At 40.1% G+C, this 16,186-nt stretch overlaps 1 protein-coding gene across 2 annotated transcripts in view; it reads right to left on the bottom strand.

Annotated features, from left to right (window-relative positions):
• The window catches only part of capn7 (calpain 7), a 23,101-nt gene that overhangs the window by 1,175 nt on the left and 5,740 nt on the right, over positions 1-16,186 (bottom strand). Inside the window, exons 7-21 of one of the 2 annotated variants that reach the window (XM_032518869.1) lie at positions 15,526-15,652; positions 14,235-14,320; positions 13,588-13,681; positions 12,442-12,588; positions 11,879-11,985; positions 11,570-11,690; positions 10,057-10,201; positions 8,748-8,847; positions 8,197-8,332; positions 8,008-8,083; positions 7,177-7,322; positions 6,350-6,412; positions 5,048-5,178; positions 4,229-4,321; positions 2,627-2,808 (exon numbers count right to left, since the gene is read on the bottom strand). In XM_032518869.1, coding sequence (XP_032374760.1) covers positions 2,664-2,808; positions 4,229-4,321; positions 5,048-5,178; positions 6,350-6,412; positions 7,177-7,322; positions 8,008-8,083; positions 8,197-8,332; positions 8,748-8,847; positions 10,057-10,201; positions 11,570-11,690; positions 11,879-11,985; positions 12,442-12,588; positions 13,588-13,681; positions 14,235-14,320; positions 15,526-15,652 — 1,717 coding nt within the window. In that variant the 3' untranslated portion in view covers positions 2,627-2,663. Of the gene's footprint in view, positions 1-26; positions 2,809-4,228; positions 4,322-5,047; positions 5,179-6,349; positions 6,413-7,176; positions 7,323-8,007; positions 8,084-8,196; positions 8,333-8,747; positions 8,848-10,056; positions 10,202-11,569; positions 11,691-11,878; positions 11,986-12,441; positions 12,589-13,587; positions 13,682-14,234; positions 14,321-15,525; positions 15,653-16,186 lie in introns of those variants that run through there. The other variant, XM_032518868.1, reaches the window with a different exon arrangement.

The following is a 16,186-nucleotide window of genomic DNA, read 5'->3' on the forward strand; positions in this document are numbered from 1 at the left end:
TTGGAAGGAATCCAATCCATTTTTTTGTGGTAATATGGTTAAAAATAAACCCATATTTCGGATATAGACATTTTTTAAAGGGGTCAAATTGACCGGAGGACAGCAGGAGGGTTGATCTGCTGCCTGTCAGCCTCCAGTCTTCTGGTTTCAGCTCTTTCCATCAGATGCTGAACCTGCTGCAGGGATTTGCTCCCATTGAGCCACAAGGTCCAGGACCAGGTCCAGTGATCGGGTGTGGCTCATGTTGGATGGCTTTGAGTTTAAGGCTGGATAGACTCTTTCTTTACGGAGCTGGCTTTGTGCATGGGGGCATAGTCGTGTTGTAACAGGAAAGGGACAAACACCAACTGTTGACCCAACACTGATCTCTAATCTAATTTTATACTGTAGAATAACAATCTTTTGCAGCTGGAGTTAAGGGGCCCGAACCATGAAATAGTACGTGGACAGATGTTCTCCCAGTTCTGTGAGGAACTTCATTTCCCTTTGTGAGGAAAACAAATCTCCAAATAGCCTTCATACATTTGTGAAATTCCAAGCACGACTAAGTATTTAGATTGTTCTTGAGGCGTTGGTTGCAGCAAAACAGAACCTGAAAAGATTTCGCTTCGAAGCCAATTGGTGCGGCTCATAGCTGGTGGCCGGTGCTCATTTTAAAACCCTGTTACATCTCCGCACCCTGTCCAGTCCAGGATGTAGTCTCATGACCACTATTCTCTCATGAGACCAGATTTAACCGTTTGATCAGAACAATGATGTTGATTCTCCTTAGTAACGCTGTCTTTCTTACAGACCTGCTTTTTGAACGGCTTCGGTTCCAGGGGTGATTTTCCCGTTTAATTGCTCCATTGATGTTGCATTAAATGCTTATATGAAGAGTGTTCAGCGTGGAAACAAGCCATCCAGCCCCATCATGGCTAATAATCAAAACCCTTATGGAGAAAATGAATGGGATTTGCCCTTCAGGAACCACGCTGTTGCGCTCTCTGTCACTATTGGCGCTGACCCGCTGCGAGTACCAGCTCTGCTCAGCTCGAGCGCGCTGCCCCGTCCTCCATTTTCCATCGCAGATTTAACACCGCCTCACGCGTGAGACGAGCGTGGCTGGTCGTCGTAGCAGCAAACGGCCGTGACCTAACGCGACACACACTAAGAGCGTGAAAAAGGTGTGTTGCTTTTTATTCTTGGCATGTGGCCGTAACTAGCGAGAAGCCAAATTTTGTCCCAAAAGAAGCTAAAAAAACCCACAGCTGGCTAAACTATTTAACCCTTGTGTTGTCCTCAGGTCAAATTGTCCCATTTCCCTATATCAGTGTTATGTTTAACCCTTGTATTAAATTCACGTCAAGTCGACCCATTTCAAATTTTTACAAGAAGAAAAATGGTCCAAGTTAAATTTTTTTCTACCTGAAATCAGCGTCCTTACCTTATTTTCTGTGATAAACATGTTTTCCTGACTCAATTCAAAAAATTATTCTGGATATGACACTTATGTTGTTTCCATAGTGGATTTTTAACATGAATTATAAGCTTATGACAAAAAGCGAACCCCAATTCCATTTTTAATTGTGTTCTAGTAGAGACTGATGCATTCCCTAAACATATGTTATCTCAGCTGTTTAAAATTAAGATAAAGACAATATTTGTTGATAGATTATGAAGTAAAATTTTATTTCTGAATTGTTTTTAAAACCCCAAATAAGTCCCGGGTCAGTTTGACCCGAGGGACACGAGAGGGTCCCGGAGTGAGGACAATACAAGGGTTAAACACGGCAGGATTGTTTAGGACACCCCCGACTTGTCGCTAGCAAGGAAGACGCAGTGATTAGTGACGATTCTCTCCGACCAATCAGTAGTCTGCAGGTTTATAAAAAATAAAAAAAAAGGACCTGTTGGCGGGTACCAGGGACGTTTTTTATCGTAATGTAAAACCAAAAAAGGCGAGTAGAGTCGAGGTTAGGGCTGGGCGATATACAGAAAATCAAATATCACGATATTCTTAACCAAATACCTTGATGTCGATATTGTAATGTTGACTATTGGTGCTTTGAGAAAAAGTTATTCACACAATATTGTTTTTGATAAATATTCTCCAGAAATGATAAAAGTGGGTAAAGGTAAATAATAGAACAGCTACAACAGTTAGCTAAGTTCAGAAAATGACATCACTTTACTGTAATGCAGCCTTTGAAACCAGGAAAAGACAACACTTATCATATTACGATATATCTGAAAAATAAGATGATATCTAGTCTCATATCGCGATATCGATACACCATCGATATATTGCCCAGCCCTCGTCGAGGTGAGTCGAGCAGGTACCATGTAATGGAAAAGCGCTATGTTGCTTTGTCCTTTAAAATTTATTCTGTCTCAAAACACCTTCAAAGTTGATGGATTTCAATCCAAGCTGAAGCTCCTCCTGATAATTCCTCACTAATAATTTATTCCGTCACCATAACTGCGCGGTATCGTCGAGCCCACAATCCGTCCCCGGCAAAAGGTTTCAGCAAGAGGAGTGGGGAGAGGCTGTGAGACATTCTGTGGTCTTTAATGTGTTTAATCGAGGCCTTCGTCCCATCCAGAGTACAGGATCAGCGACATCCCATGATGCCCTTGCAAGTACCTCTCTCCCAGCCCCCGTCCTCGCTGCAGCTCTGTTTTCACTGCAGCTGGGAGACCTTGAGGGGCGAGGTGCTGGCAAAGTCCAAGAAGAAGGGTCCTTCCTGTTTGGGCAGGAAGGTGGTGGGGATGACATTGTAGAGGCCTGCTGGGACGTAGTCCACATCCATGTAGCAGAAGCCACACCTGCGAAAGGAGAGTTAAAATGCATCAGTTCAGAGGGGGAGACGACCTAGCAGAAAAAGATAAAATGGCTAAATGATCGGACTAATTTGTAGAACACCTCACTCTTTTCCAACTCCCATTTCTTTGACTGAATCTTAAATTATTAGGGGGTGTCACGAATCTCCGAATCCACGATTTAATTTGACTTTTAAGGTTTTTGGCTTTTAAGAATTTCAATGTCAAAATTCGATTTAAACATTGTTTTTTTTCCCCCCCCAACTACATGGCAGAAGGGTATTTTGCAACAACAGTTGGAGTATCTCTATTTTTTTTAGAGGTGCTATTGAGTGCACCATTCGTTTAACTGGGTGTACCTGAAGGCAGCATGGAGTCCCGCCGGAGCCCACATGCTTTAGCGTCGTTCACTCGTGGGGAAGGCAAAATGTTACCACATGGATCTCAGGAAACCAAAAGCTCATTTCGATCAATTTGTGTATGCCGTAGAGCCGGGCCGATACTATAGGCTGATATTAGGCATTTCCTGATTGATGTTAGGCATTTATTAAGGCAGATTTATAAGAAGAACTTTTTTTTTAAATTGGATTTTCTTTTTAAATATTCATTCATTAGAATCATTTATAATGACAAATAAATTATTCTGATAAATGAAAAATAAAAACGGACTGTCAACCAAGTTCTGAGTGTTGGCGTTGCATAGTCTGTCCACCAGAGGGCGCTCTGCAACGTCCCTGTTGACAACACTGATTATTATTTTTGATAATGTGTTTTTGTTCAAAGTACTTAAAGTTTCATATCTTAAGTTTGTATTTTTATACATTTAATTTATCATAACTTTAATATATGTTGATGTTCCTCTGTTTTGTTGTGACAATAAAACAAATTATTTTAGTGAGAACTCATAAATAACTAATGTTAGGGAAAACGCTTTTCTGGATTTAAAAAAAATATATATATCGGCATATCGGATTTTTAAATAACCAAATATTTTTAGTGGTCGGGCTATAGTACACATTAAAAACTATACATTGAAGACGAGTTGACAGCAAAAACTAAGCACTGAAGCAATGTTGCAACGTTACTCCCAAGCTGCAGAGTCTACCGAACTATAAGTGTAAAAGCTACCTAATGTGCATGTGACTCTCAGCTATTTCTGTTTTTTTGTATTGCCACTATCTAAATCAAGCCTCTATTGAATTTGCTTTCTTGTAAATTTTCAAATATTCATTTGGCTTCAGTTTTACACTCTAGAAGCACATGCACCAAGGACAAGGACACAGGTATGTAAACAAGCAGGCGGGTCACTCGATATACATCCTCTCTGATGGTTTCACCCTGTTGCCAGATCAACAGTTGGTAGCGGCAATGCACCAAGAAATGGATCTGGGGTTACCCCCTCTTAGCTCGCAGTATTTGCGTTTACCTGTAATCTCCACTGGTCTTTTTCTGGAAGGCAGCCGGGCCTGGATCCCCCACCATCGACACCGTCACCATCTCAAAACCAACGCTGTACTGCCTGCACACACGCACACACACACACACACACACAGACACAAAACCAGATTTATTATTCATTTGTTTAAAATATTTTTCATTTTACAGGCCAGTGTGAGAATTGAAAACACTGAAATCACTGAGTCATCCTGGTGTGTGTGTGAGAGAGAGAGAGAAAGCCAGACAGAGAAAAAGATCCAGAAGATAATTTAATAATTTAGAGTTAATGCCACAGTGGGGAATGTCACTGAGTCATCCTGTAAATGAGTCCTTTAGTAAGTTGGACAGATTCATTTCAACTGAAGTGAAATTAGGTTTTAATATCCAGCTAAATGTTAAAAAGGGGAAGCTACATCTTAATCCAGACATTCTGTTTTGTACAAACTATAAATATCGGGGTTTTTTTTCCTGCCAGGATTGGTTTGTTGACTGCTATAAAGCATCATGGGTGCTCCTAAAAATTATAAGGGCATAACTTCAGGCTCAGAAACACATGGTCAGCTATTAAAGGGCCGAGGGGTTAGTAAAGTCATTTCCTGTATTAAAATACATTTATAACAATGTAGCAAAATACATTCTAATTCAATCGGTTATTATAATAATAATAATAATAATGTATACTTCATTAATCCCGCAAGGGGAAATTACAATGTTTACACTCAGATGTGAAGCTGTATGTCTGCTTCTTATAGGAATCATGTAGACAGTAAGGTGCAGATATCAGCCTAATGTATCAGTTCATCATGACCTGGATCCTCGGAGCTCGACGAGCAGCGGTCCCGGCCGCTCCAGGTTGATCTGATAGATGGGGTTGTGTTTGTAGGAGTCCTTATAGTTCCCACAGCCTCCAGCGCTCGGCCCCTTCCACTGGCCGTTGATCTGAGGACAGCATGGGGGGGGGGGGCAAACACAATGACTAAAGATTAAAGGGCACTGTCAAACGAATTATGTGTGTGTTGTGAATACGTAACATACAGAGAAACAAAGCCTCTAATTCTCCAAATGTTAAATTTGTATCATAAGCTGTAACACTTCCCTCCCATTTCTGTCCCATCACCAATCAGAGTTAGGTTTCCCTTCAAGACTGTTTTTTTTTATTGTTTTATATTAGCATATATTCTATGCTTTGTGTAATTTGACGTTATCTAAATAAAAATATAGCTTGTTAAATAATTTCCTTATACTATTATGTATTAAACCTTTTGATTATATTGTGTTGCGACTTTTATTAGCATAACCTCTATGTGACATGTCTGATTTGACGTTATCTTAAAGCTTTAGTGCGTAACCTTTTATTCTATTTCGTACAGGCTTCTCCCTCTAACAGCTGTTGCTAAGGTTTCACATGCGCAGCCGTGAAGATTTCTTTCACGCCCAGTGTTGCCAACTTAACAACTTTTCAGACCCCATCAGCGAAAAAAAGCAACAACTAGCAAAAAATCTGGCAACTTTCTGTAGAAAAGAGAGACTTTCTGGAGAAAAGACAGAGACTTTCTGGAGAAAAGACAGACTTTCTGGAGAAAAGACAGAGACTGTCTATAGAAAAGACAGAGACTTTCTGGAGAGAAGACAGAGACTTTCTGGAGAAAAGACAGAGACTTTCTATTGAAAAGACAGAAAGAGAGAGAGACAGAATCTACGCACTATAGGTTTAATAAAACAAATCTTGTGTCAGAATTTTCTTAAATTATTTTATGATATAAAACCCCGTCCTGATGGTTTATCTGCGTGACCAATCCTCCTCTCCTATGGACCCTCTTTCTTTTCTATCTACTCCCATGTCATCTACGTGTATGGAGTGATTGTTAGGAAATATATATAAATATATCCCTGTGTTTCTCATAAAACCTTTAAAACATTGTGAACTGAACCCTGCTTTGTGTCACTTTGTTCTCTGAGCTTGTAAGTGATTTCAGGATCGACTCACAGAGGTTCAATCCAATAGATGATAGGATACAAACCACAATAAATAAACAAATAAATAAATAAAATCGTGATTGGATTGTTTCCTATGTCCACCTACTTGTAGGTGAGTGTGTGAATAACATACCCTTTTGGTTTGAGTGAAGGGATTTGGGATCTTGGAGAAGGAGAATTTGCATCCGGAGTACACCTACGGAGAGAAACAACCTGTTGTTTTAAATGTACATTAACTGGTCTGACAAAAGAAATAATAGGCAGATGAGGTTGGAATAAACAGAAGATCAATGTTGGGTGTAAGACCAGAGAGGGAGTTGTATAAACCAGATAGAGGGAAATATAAGTTGTAACAGCTAATGTGCTGAGGCAAAAGCTGGTGAATTAAAGAGCAGAAGAAACAAGCTATTGAGCAAAGAACAAAAAAAAATCTTCTTAATATTGCTTCTTTGTTATTGGCAAATTTGTAAGACAATAGTGTGACATGTTTCCAAATGACGGACATCTCTGTTCATTTATTCATGACTATCTGCACACAAAATAAGGCTTTCATATCAGCGCTGCTTTGGTGAAAGAAACATCAGAAAAGAAATCATGTTTCCTGCTTTGATCTCTAGTGGAAACTCAGCAAACGAGAGAGAGAGAGAGAGAGAGAGAGAGAGAGAGAGAGAGAGAGATGAGTCAGATACTCTCCAGGGAATTTTCAAAGAAACACTGATCTGAGGTGAGGGGAGAGTGTTGTTGGATTGGTGGAGAGAGAGAGAGAAACAGAGAGGGAGAGGGGGGAGGAGAGAGAAAGAGAAAGCAAGAGAGAGAGCGAGATAGAGAGAGAGCTTGTAGCAGTCAGATGTGGATGAATTATGTGTTTGTCGTAATGCAATTTTGTTTTGTTTGTTTGTTTGTTTTGGCTGATCACGAAAAGTGGAGATTAGAAAAAGTTAATACGAAAGTCTTCCTCACCCGCAGTGTGTAGTTGATGGTGTTCTGCTTCTCGTACTGGGAAACCACCAGTGTGAAGGTGTGTGTTCCTGCGCTGGTCAGCTTCATCTTGGTCAGGTAGTGCGGGCTGTTGATGCGGATGCCATCGATGTAAGGAGGGGGGTCCGCTGTGGAGGGAACCAGAGCAGTTCATTCATAGTGAACAACCAACACGGCTGAGTTTTTCTTTAAGCTTTAGTGCCTAACTTTTTGATGATAATAAAAGCCGTTGCCATATGAGTTGCTGCAGAGCTAATTAGGACTCCACTTAACTCTCTCTGTATTTTTCAGTATGCCTTTGTTCAGAAGATTGTGGTGTCCGGTGACTTTTAAAGATAATAAGTCCATCATGTTTTTTTTTATCTCTCCATGTCCTTCTTGGCTTTTTGAAACTGCGTGGAGGGTTGGGGGGGACAGTTTTATTGCAATTCCTCATGGGGGCGACAGAAACTATGACAGAAACTACACACTATAGCTTTAAATTCCTGTGCCTGTTTTTCATGAAAGTAAAAGGTTTGTTGGTGGCATTTTATTTCTTTGTGAGTAGAGTCATGTATCAGAGAGATTGGGGGTTTGTGATGGACTATAGTTATTTCTCTTCCGGGCCTCTGACCTGGTGTGTGTGACCAAGGGCGTTGCACAAGATTCTGGACCCTGCACTCAGGCATCCTCTATGGGCCCTTCCTCACATCCACCGCTATTCATTTTAGTACCTTTGTGGGCACCCTTCTCACAATCTTGCCCTATATACTCAGTCCCCTTCCCCCTCTTTGGGAACTACTGTTCTCAGATATACAGTATATCAAACCTTACCTGGGTAGTAAACCTTCTTCCCATCCGTCTTGTAAACAACAAGAGTGATAAACTCTCTGTTTTGTGCAAAATCGTCCTGAACAAAAAAAAAACAGGCATTAGATAAAAGTGCGACCTTCCAATATAACATTAACACACAAATGTAACATGAAATGACTTTGTTAATATCTCCCAGCTCTGCGTGCCTACCTTGTCAGTGATGTGTCTGGTGAGCAGCACCCACACAGCAGCCCCCCCCGTTGGACACTGGACCTCCAGCTTGTACTGGGGATTGTTGGCCAGACTGTAGACGTCCTTCACCGGGCCCTGCTTCCCATCCCAGCTGCTGCAGACGGGACACACACCACAGCCCTCAGCATATATACACACTGTATGTGTTGTTGTGACAGCTCTTATGTTGAAGATAATTTACATTCAACAAATATACATGATCAAACTTGATAGCAGGAAATATAAAAGGAATCCAAAACTTAAAAACTTCCCTTTGAGTTCTTAGTCTGTGTCTTAAAGCTGTTTCACAAATGTAAAGTCAACAAAAACAATCCAGAGTTGTAATTATATTTGAAGTTAGTACAACACATCTGTAATGTTTGTATCAGAATGAACCTTCCCCCTTTTTTACATTTAGATGGAAATAAAAACCTGAGTAGTCATGTCACAAATAATAAAGACTAAATGACCTTCTGGATCTTTCCCTCTGTCTCTCGTCTGCACACACACACACACACACACACACACACCTGTGAATACAGGAGGACTCTTTGAACAGGGCGGGGTTCCAGCTCAGGTAGATGACATCATAGTACTGACAAAGGTCCTCCCATGCGATCCAGAAAACACCTGGAGAGCAACACGGAGCAAAATACGTGTATGATTAGTATTTGAAGGAGCGCCCTGCTATATCAGAAGCCCCACGGCTGGGGATTGTACCTCGGCTCGGATGCCCCATCCCTCATGTTTTAAATAATACCACTATGACGCAGTAGGGCTGCTCGATTGTGGAAAAAAAATAAAAATCATAAATCACAATTATTTTGGTCAATGTGAAATAACATTATTTAACACAATTACTCATGGACATTTGGAAAGATGTCTCTGCCACATGTCAGATTCCTCAATTCCCAACTGTGCCGACAGAACGGAATTTGCTCTCCCCTTCTTGCTTCTCTTCCTCCCTCCATCTTTCCTCGCGGTGATTTTTAAATGCCACCAGGTACCACGAGCAGGACCTCGCTGACTTTTAGCTGAGCGAGTTTAGCCTTCGGGAGGGGTGAAAGTGTGAGTGTCACACAGATCACAAGACAAAATAAGAGTTGACATGCAAAACGTAATGTGCAAAATAACTGTTTTTCTCCAATACATTTTATTAAGAGCCAAAATAAAAATCACAATCAAAATTTGACTAATTGCAAAGCTGACACAGTAAGAAATAGTCTTGCTTTGCCAGACCGTCATCTAAAGCGTGGTGAAGGAGGGTCTGGCTACTCCACATAGCATTCAGGGATGGGAGGGAAACGTGCTCTGGGATAATGGCATTTCTTTAAACCAATCAGAATCACCATGGGCGAGGAATGTAAGTCAGGAATGAAAGTGATCAATTGTATCTGTAAAGAGCGTTGTATGGAATCCAATCCATTTTTTGTGGTAATTTGGTTAGAAAGAAACTCATATTTCAGATATAGACATTTTGTAAAGGGGTCGAATCTGACCCGAGGACAACAGGAGGGTTAACATTCCAACACAAAGAAAGCGGAAGGAAACAGAAAATACGTGCATCCGGCGAAATCTCCTGCAGCACAGGAGCAATCACCGGATTGCATCAATCAAATCAACGGATATAGACTAACTAAGAACTGACATTGGATAATATAAAAAAGGCAAATTTCGCTGAGTTTGTATTTTATTTTTGTGATTTGATTGATGCTCCACCATTTGTCACAATGAGCAACAGCACCAAATAAGACACAATGGAACATTTTAGGGGTAGGAGCTAAAAGGGTTTTCTGTCCATAATGTAGGTGTTGCATTTAGGAAAAGAAACGGGAATACCATTGTCAAACTTCTGTGCTGTTTTGGGGTCAAAGTTGAGGTACTTGAGGAGTCCGGGTGTCCAGTTCTTCTCGTCGCGCTCGCTGTAGCGACCCTTCCACCGCAGGTGACTCCACGGATTCTTCAGCTGCAGGAAACGCATTCCCTATAAGAACAACACCCGCAGACATGATGGCACTTAGATTAGATTAGTTTAGATACTTTATTCCTCCCACAACGGGGACATTTTGTTATTACAGCAGCAGCATTTTCTTCAATAACAGCAAAAAAAACAAAAACACACAAACAAGTAAACACACAAGAAATACAGGCAAACAATAGACAATGATAATATGGTAGACTGAAAGGAAGCAAAATGGCGTCAAATAAAGGTGTTTTAAAGTGCGGTTGCCATGATACGAGAAACAATATTGCAGTGTAAGTGACGTTAAAATTAAATTGAATGTGTAATTAGAGTAATGAAGCAAGAGTCGGTAGCATAATATAAATTATATTAACCTGTGACCATAAATATTGAAAAGTAAGTAGATGCAGAAGATGGCCAGACAGGCTGTGGAGTCTACTGAGTGAACAGCTTTCATTTGGGTGGGGGGAAGGGCTTGGTATAGCCAAAGATTTCCCGAATCGATTCGATTCCGATTTCATTTTCGATTCAATATCAATTAGGTTAGAAAAATGTAAATTTCATTTACAAAACCAATTTGGTCGGATTCAAATAGAGCTGGGCAATATATCATTATTACATCGATATAGTGATTTGAGACAAAGGTAGATATTGTCTTAGATTTTGGACATCGTAATATGGCATAAGTGTTGTCATTTCCTGGTTTTAAAGGCTGCGTTACAGTAAAGTGACACAGTAAAGTCATTTTCTGAACTTACCAGACTGCTGTAAGTGTTATTCTTATGTATTATTAGCCTTTACCCACTTAGTCATTATATCCACTTTACTGATGATTATTTATCAAAAATCTCCTTGTGTAAATATTTTGTGAAAGCCCCAATAGTCAACACTACAATATCATTGTGGCATCGATATTGAGGTATTTGGTCAAAAATATTATGATATTTAATTTTCTCCATATCGCCCAGCCCTAGATACAAAACAGATTCTCAGAGAAATGATGCTGTAGATTTAAAAGCAAGAAGCAACCCTCAAATATTTGTTACAACGCACCAGGTTATTGTTTACATTAAGAACGGACAAAAAAAGGTTTTAAGTACTTAATACATAACAGGACTTACTTTATATTAATATATTAAAAGATCAATTTTGGGATTTTATTAATGGATTTCAGATCACTCAAAGAAAGATAGACTTTTATTGAAGAATCAGTTAGTTTAACCCAGCCCTAGAGGTGGGTGACACTCACTTTACCATCACGTCGTTCACTACTAACATCCATCGCTGTGATCCAAATGTATATTTAAAGCTTATGATTTCCATATACCCTTTAAGGATAAATAGAGAAGTGCATGCTGACACACTAATGCTACTTTAATTTATTCTGACCTTGTGATCCCTGATGTCAAGAACGGCGTAGGCATGTGTTGGCACTAAACCCCATTTCTCCCCCTCTTCCTCTGTCATCACCCCCGTTGCCGTGGTGACAAGGACGTCACCCCTGTGAAACCTAGCAACAGGGAGCGAGAGATAAGAGAACAAAGGCAGAGATTAGGCCCCATGTTCAGAGGGAAAAAGAAGGAGTTAAGAGGACAAGGAAACTTAAGAGACAGAAAGGCACACAAGGAGAGAGGAAGTGTGAGGAAAAAACGTAAACAAGGGAATAACTTTTTCTGTGCATGCTTGTGTGTTTCTCACCTCTGGTAGAGCATACGGAAAGTGTCGTCCTTGCTGAATGACTGATTGTCTGAGTGCATGGCGATGCGTTCGGGGATCCAGCCGGTGAGCGCGTGCAGATCGATGTTCTGTAACAGAGAACAAATATAATAGAGTTTTTCCACCAAAGACCAAACTGCTCGACAAACATCAGACTTTGGTTTGCATTGAATATTATGTCTGCTGAGAGGGGCTGACCAATATATGCCTTCCAATAGTTTTAAAAGCCTATTTTGCAGATTTTGAGCAGTTCCCAAAACCTTTTAAGACCTGGAAGTGACTCAGATGTGTTTGATTACAAACATTTAGACTTGCCAAGTCTGTCTAATTTAACAAAAGATACATAAATGACTCTCTGAATAAAATTCTACTTAAAATTTTGGAGCTTTGTCACACAGATTTTTGCTCCTCATTCTTTGAAAATCCCTGCTCCAAATTATTTCTTTGATCACATTTATATCTGGGTCTTCTAGTGGTGGACTTTAGGTAGCTTGAAAAAGAAAAAAGAAATAGTTGCATCTCCTGGTTTCTCCACCTTCACTCACCGAGTTGGAGCCGGGGAAGTCGTAGCCTCCCATCACCTTCATGTAGGCCTTCTCTATCAGGGAGACCCAGAGCTCGTTCCTGTTGCTGGAGTAGGAGCACAGCAGCTCCCCGTTATGATCCACCGGCAGGTAGTCGTCTATAATCACCTGCGGGGGGGGGGGGGGGGGGCATAGGCCGGTTGTGCAGATGAGTTGGAGTGAAACTCAGTTAACAGTCTAAATCCTGTGTGTGTGTGTGTGTGTTGTGTGTGTGTGTGTGTGTGTGTGTGTGTGTGTGTGTGTGTGTGTGTGTGTGTGTGTGTGTGAATTTAGTATATGTGAATAGGAGAAGAATTTTAAACCTGCGTTGAAAAATTAAGATATATTTGATGAATAATAAATCAATGAAACTGTTATTAACTTAATAAAAACTGATGTTTTGCTTTGCATTTTTAATTAATTAAGCTGCCTGATAATACGCAATACACATTTCTGCAAATTAAAGCTATAGTGCGTAGATTCTGTCCCCCCACATAGGAATTCTAAGTCATGGCAACAACAGTGTCGGCACGTCCATGTGATACCCACCCCCCTCCCTCCCTCCTTGATGCAGTTGCTAGTAGCCAAGGAGGACACGGAGAATTAAAAAAAAACCTCATTGACTCTTCAGAAGAGGTCATTATCTTCACTTGAGTTTCTAAGAGGGGAAATTTACCAGACGCCACAATCTTGTGAACACAGTCATACTGAGAACCACAGAGAGAGTTGTGTGGAGCTGAGAGTCTTAATTAGCTTTGCAGCAACTCATTTGGCAACGGCTTGAATGTAGCGGACTTTCATTAATATCAAAATGTTACGCACTAAAGGTTTTCTTTCTGTTAGATTTGCTTTCCTATTATTTTGGCAGTTTTATCACCTTCACTTTGTGAAAAACTATTTGACAGCAACATAGATCAATTATCTCAGTTATGCCTTCCATTCACAAACAGGAAAGGAGGACTATTTGCAAACCAACACACTACTGGCACCTTTTGCAAAAAAAAATTGTGTAGAACATGCCTTTATAAAGTTCTATATTCTGCTGTACGCTGTGTTTTGTAGCTGTGTTTGATCTCTACAGGTGAACAGGCTCCACAGGTGAACAGGCTGTGCTGATTTCTCTATTACCTTCCTGGGAACTCCGTTGATGTGAAGCTTGACCATGTACTTCCCACAGGGGTTATACTCCGGTTCCCCTCGTCTGTTCTGGGGGAAGATGACGCTGTAACACACAAGGATAAAGCCCATGAGATGTATCATCTGGTTTTCGAGGGTCTAAAAGTCAGATGTTATCGTTATCCTAATATTTTAAATATGCATATGCTGACACCATTTTTTCTTCTTTTATTTAAAAAGTGAGAAGCTGCTTTTTATGGAATATTTGAAATAAGACAATCAGAGTCTCAAATATTTGGTAATTAGGGGAAACATGTGAAAAATGTATTTGGGCTGACTTTAAACTCAGAAACTCAAATGAGTATGCAAATACATTTTTTTACATGTGGCTGGAATCCTCTTCACTACAAGTATAATGGATGGGATGCTGATTAGTTCTCCAAGCATTGTTAAGATAATGTGTTTTACAATTCATTTTCAATTACTAAGCTCATCAAATGTTGTTTGTTTAAGACAAAATATGACAATACATGGAACATAAGCTGAATATTTTTACAAAAGCACAAAATAATGCCACTTCATGTGAAAAATGTACCATATGTACATGTATCTGCCTTCAAAAAAAAATACACGTCAAACATAAAGGCTAAATACAGTACCTGGTGATGAGTTTCTTGTTGTAGCGCCTCTCGTACGCCGCGCTGATGGCCAGCGACGCCACAAACGAACAGTCAGACACCACCGTCTGGACAAAGGAGAGAGGATTAATTATACTAGTCAAAGATAACTGTTTTGTGTGTGTGTGTGTGTGTATGTGTGTGTGTGTGTGTGTGTGTGTGTGTGTGTGTGTGTGTTTACCTGTAATAAAGCTGCATTTGTATGCAGTAGGGGTATACGCTTCAGAAAATGTCATGATTTGATTCGTCAATTTTCAATTCTCCATTCAAAAACAATTCTCGATTAAAAAAAACCTGATTCCCAGTATGTAGATGTAGATACTTTCCCATGTATGTATCATCCTGTTATGATGTATGTTGTGTGTGAAGTCTGTAAGCAACTGGGACCTTAAATTTCCCTATGGATCATCAAAGTCTCTCTCTCTCTCTCTCTTTCTCTCTCTCTCATATGACTGCAGTAGACATACAATATATATATTATATATAAAAAAAAAAAGAATTGATTTTGAATCGGCAGAGCTTGAATCTCGATTTGAATCCAAATCAGTATTTTTGCACACCCCTTGTATCCAGACAATCTCCTTACATATTACAGAATACATTGAAAATACATTGTAAAATATATTTAACATTTAACATTTCATATTGTTTATTTAAATAGTACAAATTTCAATGTCTATCCTCTCTATTGTTTGTCCCATAGGGATCCTGATCTGTGAGAACACGGTGCCCTCTACGGTCTGAATTTTAACAAGTTCATACATCCAGTAAAAACAGAACGTACTAAATCAACATTCAGAATGACACGGCTGCACGAGTCAACCAAACCAAAACTGAAATCATATGGGCCCAAAACACCCCACCGGTGCTGAATCCACCACCATGGAATGAAAAGGATGTCTGTCATGTAATCAGCAGTGGCTTGTTTTTGACAGAAATGAGTGTTTTCAATAGACTGTTCATAATTGTACCAGTAAACAATCACTCTCTCTCTTGGGTGCTTGCTTCCAGAGGCAATACACTATAACTATTTAAAATCTGAAGACTGTTATTAAATCAGTTTGTCACTTTTCAAGCACATAATTAACGGCATTAGTTCCATTGTAAACCCCTTAAAGGCTGATGACTGTCAGCCATTAGTGATGCCATTCAAAATTAACCACAACATGACGATATATGAATAGTTAAAAATCAAATGCCTGCCAAAGACCGACAAAATAATAAAAGAAAGTTGAGAAAGTGTTGAGCATCCGGCTGGCTCCACTGATCTGACCTGTTTGATGCTGAAGCTGGACACAGACATGATCATGGTGGGGTTATTGCAGATCTCGTCTGGCCGGACCCAGCGGGAGAAGATGGCTTTCTGTTTGGGCGACAGCGCCAGTTTCCCTGTTTTGTCCCTGTTGAGAAGAATAAAACAGACAAAGAGTTAAAAGCTGTGTTGAACCAATCACTTCAGATTCAGCAACACAGCCAGCCACTCGTTCTCCGTTTGTCCAACACACCAATGTGCATTTAAAACATACAGAATGATTTTTACCTCTTTCCACGTGGGAAAACTTGGCATCTCAGGTATTTGGCTTTTTTTCGTTAAAATGTCCAATGTGTAACGTGTTTAGTTGTTCATTATCAAAATCGGTGGTGCCCGTTCACAAACTTGTCTTTTTTTTATAAATATTAGCCACCACCATCAATTCCAATTATTCCTATTGGCTTGAAATTTTACATTTGCATTCACATGACACTCCGTATTTATGCGCCATCTTGAAATATGTTAGCCGGTGAAAGACATACAGGACGTACTGCTCCGCCTTTCAAGTTTTCGCTGTCACATGATAAACTCACAGGTGCTGCTAATGCTCCTAATTGGTAAAGTCGCTTCCCGGCCCCAGCAAGTTTGAAGAAGGAAACATGGAGGACCACACGTATTCAAA

Source organism: Etheostoma spectabile, chromosome 6 (genome assembly GCF_008692095.1).
Source record: "Etheostoma spectabile isolate EspeVRDwgs_2016 chromosome 6, UIUC_Espe_1.0, whole genome shotgun sequence".
NCBI lineage: Eukaryota > Metazoa > Chordata > Actinopteri > Perciformes > Percidae > Etheostoma > Etheostoma spectabile.